Below are 21,730 nucleotides of genomic sequence, written 5' to 3'. Positions count from 1 at the left end.
GTACTGTGGGGACCAGGCTCCAGAAACTCTGCGGGGGCAAGAAGAGGATTAGCCACTGTTCTCCCTTCCAGAGGTAGGGGATAATCTCTTTAATTTCAAGTAGAATTAAGTTAGACTCTACACCTGCCCCCTCCTCAGCGAGATAGGTTTCTGTACCCCTGGTGTGCCTGTTAACAAGATCATGCTGCCAGCCAAAAGAGGGAGACCAGATAAACCACACAGAAAAGGCCAGACCTCTATGGGACTTGATGTTCCCTTTCCTGGGTTCTGTGGGCTGGAAAGGCTACGCTCCCTGGTTCTTCCAAAAAGGCACACATTCCTCCCCAGTGAGGAGACGCTTTCAAAGAAACACTAGAAGGTTCATCATGCAGAGTTTTCTGGACACTATACCCCCCTTCCATGGAAAGGCACAATATATAACATCCTTGATTGTAAAGGGTTAGTCAATAAGGGTAGGTCTACACTGCAATTAAACACCCGGGCCAGCTGACTCGGGATGTGGGGCCGTAGAATTGTCATGTAGACGTTTGGTTCAGGCTCCAGCCCGGGCTGTCGGACTCTCCCTGCTCCCAGGGTTCCAGAGCTCAGGCTCCAGCCACAGCCTGAACCTCTAGTTTTACAGCTCTGCATTCTGAGCCCCCCAAGCTTGAGTCAGCTGACATTGGCAGAGCTGGTGCTAGGCATAAGCAGATTACGCAATTGCTTTTAGGGCCCCGAGCAGCTCAGGGGGGCCCCCACCATTATTAGTAGGACTTGTGTGTGTATGTGGGTGTGTTATACCAATAAAATAAAAACCAGAAGGATCTTATTAAAGGGAAAAAGGCAAAATACCACATTTATTGTGAATACAGAAAGAATCATAGTAAGCAGTTAGTTATAGCTATAACATTCCATTCAATCTCATATTTATTCACACACACACACACACACACACACAGGTTCTGCAAGGTTGTTATCATAGTTACCAGCCTTAAAGTTGCTCATGCCAAGCCACTGGCCAGGTGGCCTGGACATGAGGAGGGAGCAGGGCCTTGTCAGATGCTCATCTGATGCTCCTGGAAGTTGGTTTGCAGAATCAGACCCCAAAGTTCTCACTTTCTAGAGTCCATTTTTATAGGAATTTCTTCCTATGCCAGTCTATGGGAATTGCTTCATCATGCTGTTGCTGAATCAATCAGCAGATAGCACATTCCTGATGGCTCCGTGCTGCTAGATGTTATCTTGTTCTTTGGTTCTCCCATTCTTGAGGCTGTTGGGTGGATTCCAGTCTGCCCTCCGGGGGTCCTCTGGTTATTTCCACTTGACGCCTTCTTCAGCCGATGGACACTGGATTCTTAGGCTGGCACCTCCCTGATCATTAAGTTATTATCCACACCAGGCATCCATCCACATACATCCTCTATCTCTATTTTAATCACAATTGTTAATACAACAAAAGGGCGGGGAGTCTCTGGGTGCTGTTTCTGTTGTTACAGAGTATTGCTTTGAGTCTCTCTCTGTGCGAATTGCTTTGAGAACAGACTCTGTCTTAGAATGTACTAACACAATTAGCAGCTTGCAAGTTTCACACATAGAGGGACAGAAACAGTACCAAAAACCAAGAGACCTCTTAATTAGTAATACCCTGGAATTTAAACTATGGGGAAATCAAACTCATTTGTGATTTTAATACAGAACTTCTTTAATATGATCCAACAGGTGGGAGGGTGAAATATTCCTGCCTAGGGCCCCCAATGGGCTAGCACCAGCACTGTCCATGGGCCAGCTGCAGAAGTTTAACAGCGGTGTAGACATAGTTTAAGTGTTTAAGAGAAAGGGACACTGTCAACTTAAAAATCGCTCTGCTGTCTCAAAACAGATCTACCACTGATATACATAAAACCCTGGATTGCTCTATTTGCAAGACATTAGAGAAAACACATACCTTCTTCTTCTTTCCCCCCCCGTCAGTTTGTTCCTTTACATTTGACAGAACTTTGTCCATAGTCAGTCAATTTCTCCCGCTGAAGAGAAACGGAATTTTAAAAGAGAAAAAAGTATTATTGTAAAGCCACAGAAACTGGCAGAAAGGACAGGGTTAGTACCTGACACTATTTTCATTCATATTTTGAAACTGACAGGATTTCAAGTTAAGGGGGTCCCTTTAAAAAAACATAAAATCAGAGCTCCTTTGCTCCGTTTCATAAACCCACACCTGTAAGGGGAGAAACTTAGCCCTAACTGTAATTTTTTTTTAAATTTTAAAATATGTATATCCCAAAATAAAATGTAGCACAACATGAAGTATTTATATTTATCAGAAATTAAAACACTAACTAATAAATACAAATGACAAATTAATATATCATACATATTAAATGCTTCTAGCTATAGGAAAAAATAAACTAATCTGACAAATCCAATAATAGATGTATTAATCATAATTCTCTAGAAAATTCTCTAGACCAGACTGTACTGAAGTCCTTTAGTTAGGCTTCAAATGAGAACTGGTTCACCAACTCTGTCAGACCAATATACCATTCTTTAATGCTTAAGAGGTCTTGATGTGTCCACTTTTTTGCAATATTAACTTTTTGGCCCCTAAGTTTTCTCATAACAAAATATTTTTTCCCGAGCTATGTTAATATTAGGCAGATTCCTGTTATTGCCTCATAAAATATTTAGGCTCCAGATAACTTGTAAATATTTAGGTGCCTAGCTCCCATTGATATCAATCAGAGTTAGGTGCCTAAATATCTTTGAGGATCTATGTCTATAGTAATAAGTAGGTAGGAATGTAGGCTTTACCATACTGGATCAGATCCCTGGTCCCTGAGATCTTGGAAGACACTGCCCTTCTGTGGTAAGCTGGCTCTACATTACAGCTGAACAAAATTTGTCAGAGATAACTTTTTACAGCCAAACAATGCAGATTCAGCTCAAATGAAATATTTTGCATATTCACGTCAATTTTGGTGAATTGTTTAAGTCAAAATGAAAAAAAAAATGGAACTGTCAAAATGAACTGTTTTGACAGTATCACAATGAAACCTTTTGATTTTTTGGGCTAGCAACTCATGGGGGTTTTGGCACCAGTCACAAAAGAAGTAATACTGATGGTCGTCTTATACCCAGTAACTCAGTAATTAGGGAACTCATGTGGGAGACCCAGATTTGAATCACTACTTTGGAACAAGGATTTGAATGCATGTCTCTGCCCTCCCAGGTGTCTTAGCTACCAAATCATTGGGTATTCTGGGGTGCGTCTCTCTCAGTCTTGCCTATTGAAACTGTTACACTCTGTATAACTAAATATTCATTGGGGCAGGGACTGAAATCTGGATGGACCCCCTCCCAGGAGAGTGCCCTCACGGTATATCATAAGTCATGGAGTGCAGATCATAGAGCATATCCCCAGGCTGGCACAGCAAGACACCAAGATCTGCTGGATGAAGGGACTGAGCACCATCCTGATGCCAAGCATAAGCTTCCAGTGAGTCAAGGAGCCCTTTGCTCCACTACTGGAGAAAACAGGAACAACAAATTCTGGAAAGCTCAAGCAGCCAGTCCCTCCAGCCCACAGAATTGCTGTTGTGAAGGATGTATGTGCCAGTATCCCTGTTCATCCTCATTATGTGGCCTTGCTCTGCTATGGATAGGATTTAACCCTAGTGGTTATTGTTCTCTATCTTAAAGAACATCCTGAGAGCTACTTTTAAAAAAGTAATAACACTGAAATAATTGATCCATAAAAATAACACCTTTGTGAATCTAAACAAATATATACCATTTTTACCGTATTCCTGAAAACTGGGTTATCTTAGGACATGACATATTTCTGGGTAAACAAATCAATACCTATCCTTTTAGCTATCATCAGCCATATCAATATAGTGCATTCGATCATTGGAAGCTGTGTTTCTTCCTTAGTATCATAGGGCCCATGCTGCTGAAAACACAATAGAAATACAAGCGTCCCATATTTGGTATTGTGGGGGCCATATTTCAGATTCCCCATCAAGTTTGATTCTGTGTTGATCAGTACAGGAGTGTTAATTTTCTAGCTTGGCTTGAGTCACTGTTGTGACATTTGGTGTGACTGTGATTCTATATTATGCATGCACAGCAAGTAAATAGCGTAAAAATCCTTTTGACAGTTCTTTTGAAAAAGCTGCTCTTCAAAGTTACAGTTTATAGCACATTAATATAAATTTCCCTTTTTTTTTTCAAAATACCAACGTTGTGAAAGAAGGCTTTAATCTACTGAGAGTGGGTCTATTTATCAGTCACTACACTGAAGTTCTGGAAATCTTTTTTTAGCATCCTGATTAGATACAGAATGGAAAACTATCCTGCTTATAAATGGCAGATGGAAAATGCAGTACATTCCTGCAACTTCCACTAGGTGCTGCTGTCTCTATCCATTTCAGCCCACAAGGGAAAATATTTAGATTACAGCCAAGTGGTTTACAAATGTAATAAGCATCGTCTAAATCTCAGTGACTGTGAAATTTGGAAACTTGCTCCACATGGATAAAATTCACTACAATGCCTAGGCACCACTTCAGCCCTCAAAATAGGACTTAACCAGTGCCTAGATCTTGCACTGGCTTTTCCACATCAGTGGATTTTACTCCATGTGAAGAAAACTGTTTTCTGAATGACCTAGTTACCCATGCCAAAGATACATTTACAATCTGCACTTGAAAAAAAGAGGTTAATATGAGTGAGTGACCTTAGTTCAGTTTCTGTGAGATAAGCATCCATCTGACAAAAATCTCCACCTCAACTGGATACAACAAGACAGCCTTGTCAGCAGTCTTGGCAGAGAGGAGAAGGTTTCAAAGGGAAAGGAAAACGAACAATGGCAGCACCTTCTCAGATGGAACCTCCATATGGGGGTGGAGACACTCTGGAGGGGCTGCTTGGGGACATTTGCACTGCAGTTGCCCATGTTGTAACTCTACTGTGGACAAAGAGGACAGATTTCACACCCTAGGTGTGTCTGTTCAGAACAGTTCACAAGCACTGAGACCCAGATTTTTAAAGGTGTTTAGGTGCCTAAAGATGTAGCTAGGTGTCTTGTGGGATTTATAAAAGTGCCTAGGTACCTAACATTCATTGAAATCAAAGGGAATTGCAGCAGTGGCAATGGTTCAGGCTAGACACCTGAGCTTGGGCACCTAGCCTGAGCTGCCACCAGTAACATCCATGCTACTATTTTTAGTGCGCTAGCTCAAGCAGAGCTAGCATGAGTCTATCCACCTGCACTGGGAATGACACCTCCCAGCTGCAGTGTAAACACACCCTACGTGCCTTTGAATATCCCTGCAGGCACCTACCTGCATCTTCAGGTGTGAAATACCTTTGAAAATGTGGCTCTAAGTCCACTTATTAAAAACATTTTAAAGAAGGAGAGACTGATAAATGTTTCCCCTTATCGTGTTCCCTCCACTCTCCCCACTGCTCTCCTTTGTGTTTTCAGATAAATGTTCCGGGGGTGGTGCAGTATGAAGCTAGTACACAAACAAAACTCGCTCTTTAAGGGCTTGATTCACTGATTCTGAGAGATGCTGAGCACCTGCATCTCGCATTCACTTGGTTCCCACAGATGTAATTGATTCTTCTTTGTAATGAATATCATTGTGAAAATGCAACAAAACTTTGTCATCTCCAGGAATTCCAGGACTCTTCCAAGAGAAGAGTGATTTTTTTTCTTTTGTCTCTGAGAAATTATATTCCCCAGATACATGTTCTTTTAAGAGAGGGGATAGAGTGCATGTTATAAAAGTAGTAACTACTTATGTGGGAATATAGCCAAAGTACTGGAATTAACATTCTGACTCTTGCGTATAATGCCACTGGATCTTTAATGAATGCAAGCAGTCAGGAAAATTTATCTGAGACAGCACCTCCAAAAACATAGTGCCCCCTATTGCTAATGTTAGGGCATTGGTTCAATCCTGACTCAGAGGGGGAGCGTGCTACTTGTTGAGTCATTGGTCTATTTGTCATTTCAAATCAACAGCTGTGCCCTCTGGGTAGCATTGTTGCCACTTAATTTTATTCAACTCACTTCAGTAATAAGCATCATTCTGTTCTTGTGATGAAAAGGTTAATTTTATACAAAGGTCATTAGACATAGTACGTTCAAAATCTTAATCTGATTTCAGTGTTAGCTTCCACTTTAGTTTTTAGAGTCTTCTATAAATGTTTGGATTATCTATTATTATTGCAGTTGCTTATGGCAATTTTTACCTTGGAATCACTGAATCAGCATATAAAGAGAATTCATGTTTAAAAAGATAGGATTTCATGAGCACTGCTGAATTATCTGAGCAAAAAGATCCTGTGTAAATCAAAAAAGTAATTAAACATTAGCTCTATGTTAATTACAAAGTCTGATGCTCTATGTTTCAGTTTCCTTGACTGTCATTAAAGTCACTTTATATATTTAATTATTCCCCCATTATGAGGAAATGGATAACAGCCTAGAATAAGGCTACCAATGAACTGGACTGCTCTTGAATATCAAACGATAGAGCTTGAATATTGTTCATTACATTTTAAATCTTGATTAGCATTTAAGGAACAGATTCTGATTCCTTTACTCTCACTGAATGGATGCTAACTCCATGAGTAGTTTTTGCTGAAGTCAGTAGGACCACTTACAGAATAATGTGCTACTCAACACGAGTAAAGGTGTTGAGAATCTGTCCCTATAGACATAACAGGTAAGCAGTAACATACTTTGCATGGTTATGCTGGATATCTGCATGCATTAGGAATGTTATTAGGCACAGGCCCAATAGGACAAGAGTTTACAGTTAACCAGGAAGCATGATAATACTGCCATCAAGTATCAGGGGGTAGCCGTGCTAGTTTGTATCCACAAAAACAACAAGGAGTCCGGTGGCACCACTTCTTCAGATGCAACATTTGAAGAAGTGTTTTTTTTACCCACAAAGCTTATGCCCAAATAAATCTGTTAGTCTTTAAGGTGCCACCAGACTCCTTGTTGTTTTTTTGATAATACTGCTATAATCCTACATCTTGACTTTAGAAAGCAATCCAGCACCACTAAAGGAATGGACAATATAAAGTAGTGCCGTCCTCTCATTTATTTCATTCTGTGATAAGAGCATGATTACAACAATGCAGGGCTGCCTGTGGCTGTTTTTTGCCTCTCACTTACCTGAACTTCAGTGGTATCCTCTTTGCATGGGGAGGGTAAATTGGTTTATTTGTTGTTTTACTTCATTCTGTGAAGACAGATGAGCAAAATGACTCCTCCAAAAAAGCGTCCTACAAATCGTTTGCAGAAAATTCCCTCAGACCTAACAATATGTGCTGAAAATCCCCAACAGCTGGGCTAAAAGAGTTTTTAGATCATTCTTGGTTTAATCCCCCATTTATGTCTTTATTTGTTCTCCCATTGCTCAGACTCACTCTAATGACTTGTCCCCACTACACTATATCTTAGTATGTGCTATGCTGATATTAGTCATTAGGGTTGACTGCAGCATGGGGCTAACATATGTAGGTTGCAGGTTTCTCATCTTGGCTATGGGAGAATGCAGCATGGATTGCTGCAACTGAGAACATTTAGTAAAAAAATTTGCAGGTGTCCTTTAAAAGTAATGATGACGACTTTATTCCATTCAGAAGTTGTCAAAAATCGCATGATGATGTCTTAGTTTTGAGGAAGAAATGTTTCCTACTTTATCCTGCAGCTTACATGGCAATGATCTCATTCACTGTTATTATTCAATGACCTTTCCAGCACTTTTTTTCCAGGAATTTTCCCCTGCTATTTTCAAATGTGTGCTGGGATGAGATATTACAGTGATGAGGACCATACAAGTATAAACTGATAGATTTTTAACTTTTGAGCTATTACCAGCAGGAGAGTGAGTTTGTGTGTGTATGGGGGTGGGGTGTGTGTGAGAAAACCTGGATTTGTGCTGGAAATGGCCCACCTTGATTATCATGCACATTGTAGGGAGAGTGGTCACTTTGGATGAGCTATTACCAGCAGGATAGTGAGTTTGTGTGTGTGGTTTTTGGGAGGGGGGTGAGAGAACCTGGATTTGTACAGGAAATGGCCCAACTTGATTATCATGCACATTGTGTAAAGAGTTGTCACTTTGGATGGGCTATCACCAGCAGGAGAGTGAATTTGTGGGGGGGGGTGGAGGGTGAGAAAACCTGGATTTGTGCTGGAAATGGCCCACCTTGATTATCATGCACATTGTAGGGAGAGTGGTCACTTTGGATGAGCTATTACCAGCAGGATAGTGAGTTTGTGTGTGTGGTTTTTGGGAGGGGGGTGAGAGAACCTGGATTTGTACAGGAAATGGCCCAACTTGATTATCATGCACATTGTGTAAAGAGTTGTCACTTTGGATGGGCTATCACCAGCAGGAGAGTGAATTTGTGGGGGGGGGTGGAGGGTGAGAAAACCTGGATTTGTGCTGGAAATGGCCCAACCTGATGCTCACTTTAGATAAGCTATTACCAGCAGGACAGTGGGGTGGGAGGAGGTATTGTTTCATGTTCTCTGTGTGTATATAAAGTCTGCTGCAGTTTCCACGGTATGCATCCGATGAAGTGAGCTGTAGCTCACGAAAGCTCATGCTCAAATAAATTGGTTAGTCTCTAAGGTGCCACAAGTACTCCTTTTCTTTTTGCGAATACAGACTAACACGGCTGTTACTCTGAAAACTTTCACTTTGACAGCCACCAAAGATGGTTTAAGATCTCATCCAATTCATTGTACGGGCTACAAACTTAACTGCTAGCTTGGGATAAAAGTGAGAGTGCTGTCAACTTAGTCAAACTGATGCTGATAAGGAATAAGATCCTGTTTTCTTTTTTATTTCTTTTTTGTCCTGAAATCTGCTTATAAGGCCGCACAGGGGGATCCAGGGCAAAAACCCAGAGAAAAGGCCTCTGGGTGGGCTGGAAGGTGGAGGTTTGGGCAAGGAGTCTGCCTTGCACTCCACCCATAGCAGCAGTCTCCTATCCTGCAGGGCTGGACCTGGCTCCCCACTCTGGGTGTTACGACGGGGTGGCAGCACCTGGATCATGAGCCAGTGGCCTTCAAACTGGCATGCTGGGTTGCAGCACCACTCAGGTGTGTGCCAGGTCTCAATGTCACTCTGTTTGACAGCCGTCTCATATGGGCAGCCCAGAGCACACTGCCCCTTTCACCCATGCTCCGGCGGCCCTGCTTGTAAGAAGGGGGTAGGGTACCTAAAAATACTTGAAAAATAAAAGATAAATTGGATAGTTCTTGTATTACCACAAATCAGTATGTTAGCTGAAGAACAAAGGGTGGAACAGGAATGTATATTGTGTAGAGCGTACCTATATGTAAAATAAGATTGTTTACATAGTCCAACAATGACTCAAATTTTTCAAGAAGATCTACTACAATTGACTACTGTATGGAAAGTCTACTCTGGGTGTAAGCAAGGGCCTGTGGGGAGAGATGGCATATTTTATTTCTACTTTAAACTATTCTGAGAGAGGTGTAATTCAATGAGTGTTAAAACAAGTTGGTTGTATTTGAAGCCTGTGGTTGATGAGAGCGGTTATGGTATTAATCAACTTCCTCCTCGGCAGCTATCACAGATGCCAAAGGTTAGTAATTCCAGGACTGGATGAAAGCAAGGTAAGAATAGGATTGGGGGTGGGGGCAGAAGGAAGCACCGGCCCTAACCCAGACTCATCACAAAGTTACATGTCCTCTTTTAGTTTATTTTATATGTTTAGGTGGCCAGAGGGGGTCCAGATCTCTGAGCCTCACTCAGCCACCAGATGGAACAAAAGGCATCCAGTCATGGAAGCCTCTATGTGCTATACAAAACCTGGGACTATGAAAGAAGTTATACGTGTTTAAATATTGTTTTTGTTTTGTAGCTGAAGCCTGCCATAATGGCTAATGGCCATGTAGTCATACAAGTCAACTTCTTGCTCTAGCTACCAGGGCTGGCCTGACAATGGATGTTGCAGGAAAGAACACTGAACAAAGGTAAGAAAAAGGACGAGCTGGGTGGGAAATGGTTTTCCATTCTGCTAGAGTTTTCAAGATTTTTGAAATTTTTTCAGTGTCCCAAGCTGGGGTGAAAAATTGAAATCATTAAAACTGTTGCAAACCTGTAATCTGACATTGTTTTTACACTGGGTCTATCAAAATGTTTCATTTTAATATATCTGAAATTGTTTTTTCAATCATTTCAAAACGTTTTGTTTTGATTTTGAGTTTTCAATTTTTTTTGACCTTTTCAAAGTCTAAATGAACTAAAATTTTGAAACAAAAAGTAATTTCAAACTGGAAACTGGAACTTTTGCTTTAGCAAATGTTGAATCGGGAGATTCATCAAAACTGACCTTTTCCCCTGAACGGTTTCATTTTTGACAAATCAGCAAGTTCTGATGCAAAAATGTTTAGTCAGCAAGCTCCTGACCAGCTGTAGTTCTTGGCCCTTGTAAGAGAGGAGCACGACAATCTCCCCTCCCTCATGGAAGTTTTATTGGTCTGCTTTATATGGGTTCATTATATGACCAGATAAATTCAACGGGAGGTGATGATGGTAAGATGTGTTTCTGGGAGCCAGATAAGAGGCAGGGGAGTAGAGAGGCTTAAGAACCCCCACTACATGTAAATGTTGGGTGGGGAAGTTATTCTAATGTGAGTCAATGGCTGAAAACTACTTTTCCACTTCTTATCGGGCTTTCATTTGTAGTGAGCTACATATTTGTTACCTGAAAGAAAAGTTCAGGAAAAACATTTTTCAAGTGTTTTCATATCAGGGCTCGTATAGGAAGCACAGTGATACTTTAGTTATGATCACATTTTTTCTTCCTTCTTTCAGGGAGATTGTGGGATTTTTTAAATTCTCCTTTGCTTTTCTATGCCTTTCCCCTTTTTTCAATCCATCTATTAAGAGCCAGTTGTTGAGAATTGGGGGTACTCAGCAACTCATATGTACTATGACCTAAGTACTCTCTCATCCTCTTCTCTGCACTTTTTTAACATATGTATTGCTCCTCCCACTTTTTTCATGTAATGTCTTTTTCTTTCCTCATTTTCTCTTTCTTCCTTGTCCCTCACAACCTTCTAATCCTAAACCACACTCTTCCTTCTTCCTTACCATTGCATCTCTCTCCCTCCTGTCTTAAGCTTCTCCCTTACCCCTGCCCCTTGTCTGCTTTCTCCCATTCTTGCTTCCTTCATCAGTAGGATACATCTTTATCCTTCCTGTGTTGTTTTTATTGTTCTGTGGGTCTTATGCAGCAGCAACCTGGAAGCTGTTAGAACAGAACAGGTGAAGAAGAACTATTTTTGGATTCAGGATTTTTGTTCCTGACTCCTAGTACTCACCTGCTTTTGTAGTTTGTTTTGTCCTGGTTTTTTAACACCCTTCCATATCTTAATTTTTCTTCTTCCTGGGCTTGTGCTCTTTATCTCAGTCTGTGCAGGGATTTGGGGACCACCTGTGCAGTTAATGGAAGAATTAATGAAGGAATGTGAAAGAACCCAGGGCACTTTGCTATTTTTAGTTAACATACTCTTCCAAGTTATGTAATGTCATTTTTCCTCTGAGATACCAATCAGCTAGAATTTGGTTTCACACAGGATCTTTCACATCAAAGTGCTTTACAAGAAGTTGAGTTAGATACTGATATATCAGTGGCTGTGTGAGAAAATAAATCTGTAGGATGTGATCCGGCACTCCGTGCTCAGGCAAAATTCCTGTGGAAGTTAACAGGAGTGTTGCTTGGTTAAAGACGTCAGAATCCAGCCATTAATTGTTTAAAGATATTTCTTACACAATATGTGGGTATTTTTACACTTGCTATGTCACGCATCATATGAATGACAACATTCCTGGCACACAAGATGACAGGGAATATGGGTGATGAGAAGATCATACCTCCCAGCTGTCCCATTTTACAAGGGAGGTCCTTCATTTTAATGCTTGATTCTGCTGTTTTATCTTATCTGTGTTAATTATGACCCATCCAAGCCAGCTAGGAGCACTGGGAGCTCCTAATGGGGCAAAGCAGCTCTGCATAGCTTCCAATGTAAGACAGTTCCCTAAAAGGCACAGTCCAGGCTTTACTTTGATAAATTACTTACAGCCTGAGTTGAGACTGTTGCTTATATCAAAAATTTCAGCACTATGAATTTAACTTTCCGGACTGGTTATTTTCTTGTGTCCTTCATTTTGGGGTTTTACTCCACATTTAGATTCCAAAAAGTTGAGAATTAGCAGAAGTAACAGGCATTGGATGGGTGGGTATTGCACATATCTCAAACTACTAGCAGCTACACTCCTTCTTCAGTAATATCTCTACTCTTTCCCCCCCATCTGTTTTACTTTACAGTTAGCTTACTTAAGGAGGCCATCTGACCACATAACTCCTAAACATATGCTCTACATCAAAAACTGACACACAACACAATGCTTTTCAGATTTTGAAAGGAAGGAGGGAAGGCTATCTCAAAAGCAAATATTTTAAGGGGAAGTGAAGAATCTAGTCTAAACAAATATTAAGTTCTGTCAACAATGGTTCACAAAACCAAGCTAGCTAAAACCTTTTAACATAACCAGAACAGTGCTTGACAGCTGATTTTGAACAGTAGGGAAGAATCAATTTTGAAATCATTTTTCCAGCATGGTTCAGGTTTGTAATTAACACTTTTTGATACGCAAACGGTTTAGTTGGTACCCCACACCACAGTAGGCACTCATTTTCTTTTTCAATATTTGTGCTGCAAACAGACCCAGCAATGTCTATAAAACAGAATAAAAGCTTAGGTGCTGGAGGCTCAAATGTTCTAGTCCCAGTTCTGCCACTGCCTAGGGTAAAACTTCACCTCTTCATCTCAGTTTCCCTATTGTTAAAAGAGGGATATAATGCTTACCTACCGCCCAAGATCATTGTGAAGATTACTTTTATGTCCATACCACATTATAGACGTGGTAAGCAGTATGACAGACTCCCTGTTAGAAGGTTTCAAAAAGTTTATGAACTTTATTATCATATGCTTTGTAGACATTTTGGGCCTGATTCTCATTGACACTGGCCACTTTACGCCATTCTGGCAGTAATTTATGCCCACTCTAAGGCCTCCTTACACTTCCAAAGAAGTGTAAATGGTCCTTAGGACAAATGAGAACAAGGTCCACTAAGTATGTGGTTATTACCTGGACCAGGCTTTGGGACAGATTCTCAGTTCTGCAAAAGCCAAAGAAATCTTAGGAACTTACTCAAGGCATAACAAGTAAGTGACAGAGCTCAGTAGTTTTTGGCTCTCCATCCTACTCTCAGATCACATCTCTCTATGGTTTTGACTAGAGTACAGGAAATTCGGAGTGCTAACTACCATTGAGGCATGACCCCCCACTTGAATATAACACATCTCACGTCCACACACAAAATGATGCACAGGCTCTCACACTACTGCCTGACACTACCACTAGTCTTGCTTTGAGTCCCCAACCCTCCAGTATATCCATCTATACTGCACCTTGATTGAGTGCATTTTCTTTTCTGTCTTGAGAAAAAACAAACAAGGAAAAAAGAACCCCGCAGTGACTTCGGCAGCACGTGCCTTTGATATCCCTGGTACTTAGAACCCCTGGCATTGGTGACAGAACCTTTCCAGCTGCATTTGTGGCACACTATGACAGTCTGTTCAGCATCAGCACCCACACAGGAATTACTCAGATTCCAACCCTGCCTCTGACTGTGTGGTCTCCAGCCGCAGCCAAACTTACTTCCTTACTTTACAGGGGTGACATCAAGATTAATCAATTTTTCAGTTCTTGACTCCTCTGCATCTTGTGCTGATGTAGTAAGAAGTTGCAGTGCTTTATAACTTATCACCAGTAACCACTGATAATGCATCCATACCCTATGGCCACAGGGATGCTGGAACAATTTGTACAGTGGGTGTGTCGAGAGCCACTGAACCAAACTGTAAACCCTATGTATGATGGAAACCACTTCAAGCCGGGGGTACTGCAGCACCCCAGCACCCCTGGTTCCAACACCTATGCATGGCACAAGAATATGGAATCATGGCTCTCCCATGCCGTTACAATACAAAGCTCTCCACTTGCTAAGCTGTCTTGTTACTAATACACTTTGCCCATAGCAGCAATGAGAACCCAGGAGGCAAGGAACTTCGTTTTCTTTGCTGCCTAGACATTGGCCACCAAGTCCAGGCTCAAGGAGCAGAGGGAAGTGGAAAGCTTCCTCTGTGCATCCCGCTAGTGCTGCACCTAGAAGGGGCAAGGCTGCTGGGGGTCACCCTTCACACGGCGCTACCCCCCCACTCCCTGCCCTGCACGCAGGTATGGCGAGAGTCAGAGCAGCCAGGGACCAGGCTGGGGGAGGGGGCGGGGCTATAAAGCGCGCAGTGGCGCGCGCGCGCGGGGGGCGGGGTGGAGCAGCGCCCCGCCCGGCCAGAGGCAGGAAAACAAGAGCACGTTTCCCTGCAAGAGGCCAGCCCCGCCCCCTTCCCCTGCTCAGCCAATCCGGCGGGACTAGCTGCCGGGGCGGGGCTGAGGCGGCGCCACTCGTACGAGCCTCGCGGTTCGCGCCGCGCTACCTTCTCCCGCGGCTGCGGCTGGAGTCTACCTCCCCCCCCTCCCCTCCCCCCCACACTCCGCGCGCGCCCCGCCCCGCCCGACTCCGGGCCCATGGCCTGGCTGATGGCAGCGCTCTCGGCGGGCACCGCTCTGGTAAGGAGAAGCCTCCCCCGGGGCGGGGCGGCGCTGGTTTGGTGCGCGAGGGGCTGGCGGGGCGACGGGCTGAGCAGAGCTCCCCAGGCTCGCCCGAGCCCCGCAGAGCCTGTCCTCCCACCGGCAGGGTCGGCGCTGCGGGGTGAGCTTCCCACCTCGGGTCCCGCTGCTCGTCCCCCCAGCCGGCCCGTCTTTCAAAACGCACACGCTGAGAGAGAGGAAACCTCCCCCAGGTACACACGCCGCCCGGTTGCTCCTGGACAGCCCAGGAGGGAGAGGGCAGCGTCCCCCGCCTAAGCGGCGCGGTGAGGCAGGATAATCCCCAGGCGGTGAGTTCCAGCGGTGCCTTCCAGCAGGTGTTCTTAAGGCGGGAGGCAACGTTGCGTGCCTTGGGGAGGGGGTGAGGAGGGCCATGGGACGTCTCCAAAAGTGTCCCAGGCCACAAAAAACCCGGGTCGATGGCTTCCAATGTGTAGTAAGCGTTGCTGTGATGCCTTCCTTGTCTGTGAGTCTGCCTGCGGTGGGTTAGTAGCTTTATAACCGTTTTGTCTGGGTGCCGTGAGAGAGGGGATCTAGAGGAGGACACCTGATTTTTATGCAGACGTAAACGGATGCCATAGCTTGGTAATTTAATTGCCTGTGCTTTCTAAGCAACTGGAGTGGCTGGTTAACCTTGGTCTTTGATTGTGTAAATAATTCATGTAAAGAATTTATCTCAAGGTCTGGGGGTTATTCTTGTGGCATAGTTAGTGCCATTTCACAGAGGATAGGCTGGCTAGAACTAGGCAGGAGGCAGTGATTTTTCATTTATAGCATCATGGATTTGAAGTCAGGGACACACAGCAAGGTTTGACCGATAGTTACCTCTTGCCTTGCGCTCATAAAAAGGGGGGGCTTAGACAGTTTTCTGAGCATGCTCTGTCCTGCACAACTGCATCCTATGACTTCAAACCAAATTTTCTGAGGAACATAGAAGCTCTCTAGCTGATTATCTAATGGGTTTTGTGTACGTATGGTTGAATTTAACAAAAGGGAGATATTTGGAGAGAAGTTGGTTGGTAGAAGATAGTCATTTCACAGTGCAAGAAATGTAGGTCAGTTTTACTGCATTGAATGGGAATGTGTTTATTGTTTTGCCTGCTGTGAAACAGAAGCAATTAAAAACTTCAACAGAGAAACTGGAAAATAAAACCATAGGAATCTGGTTGAAGGTGCAGGCAGAGTCTTTGTCTGTTACACAAAAACACATTAATTGAAACATACATCAGTTTAAAACAGTGGTTTTCAAACTTTTTTTTCTGGTGACCCAGTTGAAGACAATTGTTGATGCCCGTGACCCAACAGAGCTGGGGGTGAGGGGTTTGGGGTGTGGAGGGGCTCAGGGCTGGGGCAGAGGGTTGGAGTGTGTGTGTGTGGGGGGGGAGCAGGCTCTGGGGTGGGGCTGCAGATGGGGGTCTGGAGTGCAGGAGGGGGCTCTGGGTTTGGGGGGGCTCAGAGCTGGGGAAGGGGGTTGGAGTGTGGGAGGGAGTCAGAGCTCTGGGCTGGGGGTGCAGGCTCCGTGGCTGGGCCGGGGCTGAGAGGTTTGGGGTGCAGGAAGGGGCTCTGAGTTTGAGGAGGGTGGCTCGAGGCAGGGGATTGGGGCACGGACTTACTTCTGGCGGCTCCTGTCAGCGATGCAGCGAGGGTGCAGAGGCAGGCTTCCTGCCTGTCCTGGCACCACGGACTGTGTTGAGCCCCGGAAGCGGCCAGCAGCAGGTCTGCCTCCTAGGTGGAGGCGTGCAAGAAGTTCCGCGTGGCTCTCACCTGCAAGTGCTGCTCCTGCCCCAGTGCGGAGCCGTTGCTTGGGGTGGGGGCAGTGCGCGGCGCCCTGGGGCCCCACCGCCTAGCAGCCGGACCTGCTGCTGGCCGCTTCTGGGGCACAGTGCGGTGTCGGAACAAGTAGGGACTAGCCTGCCTTAGCCGGGCAGCACTACTGACCGGACTTTTAATGGCCCGGTCGGCAATGCTGACCAAAGCTGCCACGATCCAGTGCCTTACATCCTGTGACCCAGGACTGGTTCGCGACCCACAGTTTGAAAACCACTGGTTTGATATACACAGTTGTAAATAAGTATCATTATAAAAATAGCTTGTTTGCTTTTATCAACTGATATGCAAATATATTTATATTGATTAGTAACAGTCCTTTTGTTAAAGAAAACAAATATAAATGTAGGACTTGAACCTGTGCCCATTGGCATTAACAAGATAAGGATCACAGTCTCTTGAACAGGGCAAATGGTTCTGCCACTTACTTTACTGTAGGTTACAATTCTGCAAATCCTTACTCAAAGAGTGGCCCTTGCTCACAGCAAGTAGTCCCTGCAAGATAGAATTATAGAAATCTAGGGCTGGAAGTGACCTTGAGAAGTCATCAAATCCATGCCCCCTGCTCGGAGGCAGGATCAAGCAAACCTCCTAGACCATCTCTGTCCAACCTGTTTGTGGAAATCTCCTCACGGGAAGTTTTTACAACCTCCCTTGGAAACCTGTTCCAAAACTTGACTACCCTTGTCTTTAGAAAGTTTCTCCCTTGCTGCAGATTATTGCCATTACTTCTTGTCCTGGCTTCAATGGATATGGAGAACAATTGATCACCATCCTCTTTAAAACAGCCCTTAACATATTTGAAGACTTATTAGGTTCCCTTCAGTATTCTTTTCTCAAGTTTTTTGCCCAGTTTTTTAAACCTTTCATCACAGGTCACTGAGGTTAACAAATTTAGTTCTGTTCATAGGCCCTGACTTCCTTTGTTCCCCAGGGGGTGCTTGACTTTTGCCCCCCCCCCGCCTTTGCTCTGCCTCCACTCCATCCCTTCCCCCAAGCTCTCACCCCTGCCCTGCCTGTTCCACCCCCTCCTCCCACCTCTTTCTGCCCCCACTCCTTCCCCCCCACCCCCCAGTGATTTCTGCATGCGGCCAAACAGCTGATCGCGGCAGGTGGGAGGCACTGGCGGGTAGGGGTAGGTGTTGATCAATGGGGCCAATGGCGAGCGGAAGGTGCTGGGTGGGGAGAGGGAGGTGCTGATCTGCTGGGCTGCCAGCCACTATTTTTTCAGTGCCTATGGTTTTGTTAGATCCTCTTTCACATTATCCTGTTCATATTACATGTCATTACTGTCAAACGGTTGAAGAAATTTTGTAGGCATTGCTGGATTTCTCACTAGTTTAGTTATGAGCATGCATAAAACACCTTTTCCCGCCCCGCCCCCTCCTGAGGAAATTTGGTAATCTGAGCTGACTTTTACTTCCAGAATTATGGATCATGTGTTTACTACATTCAATGTGCAGTCTTCAAGAAGAAGAAAAAAGTGACTGGTGCTAGTGGAAGTCTTGTGTGTGCTTTGGATGGCAGCATACAAGCTTGCTAGATTTTGGGAAACAGCTCCTTTTCACTGCTGCCTCCTACTCCTTTATGCACTTGCCTAGATACAGGCCACAGGACTCAAACCACTGAATTGTTCCCTTTCACCTTTTTTTTGGGATTATTGGAACAGATGAAGAAGTTTGATGAAATTTGTTGCCAGTGAAGAGTTTCTGAAAAGTTTTCTTGTTTCCTATTCATATTTTCTAGAATGTCAACAGTTCTTCTGCTATGGCTGAGCCAAAGTCAGTGTGTGTTTCAGTGGATGAGGTGGTCTCAAGTGGCACGGATAACCAAGATGTGCGGTTGTTGAATGGACACTTAAAAAAGGTGGACAGCACTTTAACAGAAGCTCATCGTTTCTCCTACCTACCCCGGAGACCAGCTGTGAACATTGAGTTTAAGGAACTGTCATATTCTATCCGGGAAGGACCATGGTGGAGGAAGAAGGGTGAGGAAAACTAATGTTTTTAGCAGAAATATCAAGAGAAATGGTCTTTACATTCTCACGTGGCCTGTGGTGGTAAATGGAGGTAGTGTGTGGTTTATAGGGAAGCAAAGTCAATGAGTGTGGTTCATCAAGACATTCTGTGTTTGTTTGTTTTTTCTGGGGCATTCTCACAGCCACTTATTGCAATGACTCTTGATGTTTTCTCTGGTTCCAAATAAATCTGTAGAAGTATGCAAATAGCTCACTATCTTAAATATAAAGTGATGTGTTTAACAAAGTCTAAAGTGGCTATTTTTTCTGGCTTTGCTATGGGAGAGCAGGAGGTAGGATGCACACAAGGAGCATTCCTCACCACCATCCTTCTTTATCCTGCTCAAGGGACAAGCACAGTAGCAATCCCTGCTTTCGAGGCAGTGCTCCTTGCTGGTAACTTTGGGGGTGAAGATCACCTCAGAGTGTGCTGAGAGGACCTTCCCTACCTTCAGGTGCTAGGCAGATGCCCTGGGAAGTGTGAGCTATGCCATTCAATGAAGCACTGCAGCCAGGGTTGGATTTCCAGTTAGGCACGTGCCTGGGGCGCCGGCGTTCTAGGGGTTCCTAAAAGATAAGTGGTTAAAAAGTGTCATTTTTTACAGAAAACACTAAAGTCCGCTGTAGGCAGAGGGCGTGCATCAGGTGTAAATCTGGCCCTGACTGCATCATAGATGCCACCCTTGTGTACTGAAGAGCTGGGGGTGGGGCTGTACCTTCTGAAGCACAGTACCTCCCAGAGTTTCTCATGGGGTGGTACAGTTCAGAACCGCTCTCAGCTCCAGCCAGTGCCTAAATGGCACAATCTGGGCCTAACAAACCAGTTCTAGTCGCCGAGGGAGTTTGGCTGAAACAGTAGAAATAAAGACTATGATTAAAATTCATTCTAGCTAAACTATTAATCCTGTATGATCCCCTGGCATTTATTGTTCAGATAACAAAGAATTTATTCTTGGACAGAGTTCCAAATTCAATTTAGATCTCATGGTCCAAGTAATTACAGTATTACAGGGTTACCAAATTTGCCTAGTCTACAATTTCATATGTTTCTATCCTATGTATAGGACAAAAGAGAAGGCACGTTTACTGGCAAATGGTTAGGTTTTGAACTTTTTTTCCGAGGAGTGAGTTTTTCAGCGGTATAGTAGGCACACGAAGTTGAGGGCAGAATGTGTCTCTTAAAATGTGTTGTTTGAAAATCTAGCCCATAATATGTAGAAATGTCAGCTCATCCATGTCTCTTGTCTGTTTTATCAATTCTTTTTACATCCTAACAATGTATAAAGAGAGAGAACCCATGTGGTTGGTAGTTCTTGATAGGGCCAGATCCTGAGAGATGCTGAGCACCTTCTATTGACTTAAATGGTGTTCTCAGCACCTCAGGCTTTTGGCTGAAGTACTGCGAGGTAAATTGTGAACAAATGGTCCTACCCCATGTGCAGCTTGTGGGCCCTGATCCTACAAAGGAATCTGCCAACATGGAGTGCCGGTGAAGTCAAATAGTGAATGCTACTGAAGTTCTTGGGAAACCAAGTGGATATAAGGGCCTGCCCACATGGCTACTTTTGCTAGATCTGGGCCCATGTTTGTAAGCCTATTAGCCAGATGGTATATCTCATTGAAATGAGGAACTACTACTACAATCTCCCACCTAAGTAGTTGTTAAATATGGCTCTGAAGTATCCCAGAACGTATTTATATCCACTGCAGCTACAGCAGCAGTTTATTTTATCTGATATGCCTCCGTTATTCTTCCCCCCCACTTCAAGACCTTAAGTCCCAGTCTAACAACATGAGCTCAAAGACAGATGTATTTCCATTTCTGCCTAACAAATTGTGGTCAACAAACAGATTGTGGGTTAGTTGTTCAGAACACATCAGAGGTGATGAGTGAAACAGAGGGTAAAATCCTGGTCCCGATGAAGTCAATGACAAAACTCCCATTAACTTCAGTGGGGCCAGGATTTCACCCTTAGTTCTAACATATATAATGCTTTACATATTTAAAGCAATGTATACATATTTGGTAATTAATTAGTCATTACACTGCATCCACGAGATAGGTAAATATTCTAATCTCCATTTTGTGGACTCAGAAACTGTCATAATGGGCCCGATTCTCCTTTGCCTTGCCCATTGTTGGTCTTTTGCACTTACGAAATATGGGTATAAAATGCTGCCCAATCAGAATAGTAACATTTTCCACCCACTTTGCAAAGGGCTACACAAGATGCAAGGGAGAGGAGAATGAGGTGCACTGCATTTTCTAGTGAAGTTATCTTTTCTTCAGATTAGTGGTCTCTTTGAAGGGGCAAGTAGGATGTATAATATTCCCAGTAGCAGACACTTCTGGAAGGAAATACACCCAAGAGAAAATATGAACTCTTTAAGGAGAGCTTCATATACTTAAATGCAGTCATTACATTTCCACAAGGAATTGTTTCCTGTAGAGTAAATTGGTATGGTTGTGTGCTTTGGTAAGGTATTATCTATTCATCAAAAATAATAAAATGTGCTGTTGAGCCATACCAGAGACAAAGGTAAGTGAAATTTTATATGACACTTCTTGTTCTCAATTTAAGTCTACCTGTCTGTGGGTGTGTATCCATTGGTTTAAACTTTCGTCTTAAAATTGTTTTATAAAATGTGTTGTCAGATAAACAGAATTCCCAGGCACCATCATGCCAACCTGGCTAATGTAACCAAGTTTTCATAATCTAGAAATGTCTGGGGTGAAGGAACATCATCACGTAAGCTCTGATCCTGCAAACACCTATGCCTGTGGGTAGCCCCTGCCCCACTGTTCACATGAATACAGTTACTCACATGCATAGGTGTTTGCAGGACCAGGGTCCTAATGTATCTCATCTCCGCCCCCCCCCCCCCCCCCCCAAAAAAATCATTACTTCCTCTTACCTTCTGTGGTGAGGAATTTTTGAAAGCTATTTAATGTATTTAGTAGAGCTACATGGGAGACGACAATTCCAGCAAGTTTTGAGGTTTCAAATTTTGTTTTGTTCCTCATTGGAATGAAAACAAGACCTTTTCAAAGGTTTTCACAAAATGGAATTGAGTTGAAATGTCCCTTTTCAGATCCAAAACCTGA

At 43.7% G+C, this 21,730-nt stretch overlaps 1 protein-coding gene and 1 long non-coding RNA gene across 4 annotated transcripts in view; one reads left to right on the top strand and one right to left on the bottom strand.

Moving 5' to 3' along the window:
* Positions 1 to 813: 813 nt before the first annotated feature.
* Positions 814 to 14,997, bottom strand: LOC142073247 (uncharacterized). Its single transcript, XR_012670032.1, has 4 exons — positions 14,897 to 14,997; positions 11,369 to 11,481; positions 7,175 to 7,241; positions 814 to 2,003 (listed from the first exon to the last, which is right to left on the bottom strand). It is a non-coding gene; the product is annotated as an uncharacterized LOC142073247 (long non-coding RNA).
* Positions 14,634 to 21,730, top strand: part of ABCG1 (ATP binding cassette subfamily G member 1) — an 83,278-nt gene continuing 76,181 nt past the window's right edge. Inside the window, exons 1-2 of one of the 3 annotated variants that reach the window (XM_048865808.2) lie at positions 14,634 to 14,741; positions 18,354 to 18,594. In XM_048865808.2, the coding sequence (XP_048721765.1) occupies positions 14,700 to 14,741; positions 18,354 to 18,594 (283 nt within the window). In that variant the 5' untranslated portion in view covers positions 14,634 to 14,699. The other 2 variants (XM_075132560.1, XM_048865816.2) reach the window with 2 other exon arrangements.

Source organism: Caretta caretta, chromosome 1 (genome assembly GCF_965140235.1).
Source record: "Caretta caretta isolate rCarCar2 chromosome 1, rCarCar1.hap1, whole genome shotgun sequence".
NCBI lineage: Eukaryota > Metazoa > Chordata > Testudines > Cheloniidae > Caretta > Caretta caretta.
Note: the sequence above shows the minus strand (reverse complement) of the source record. Positions and strands in the feature narration are given on the sequence as shown.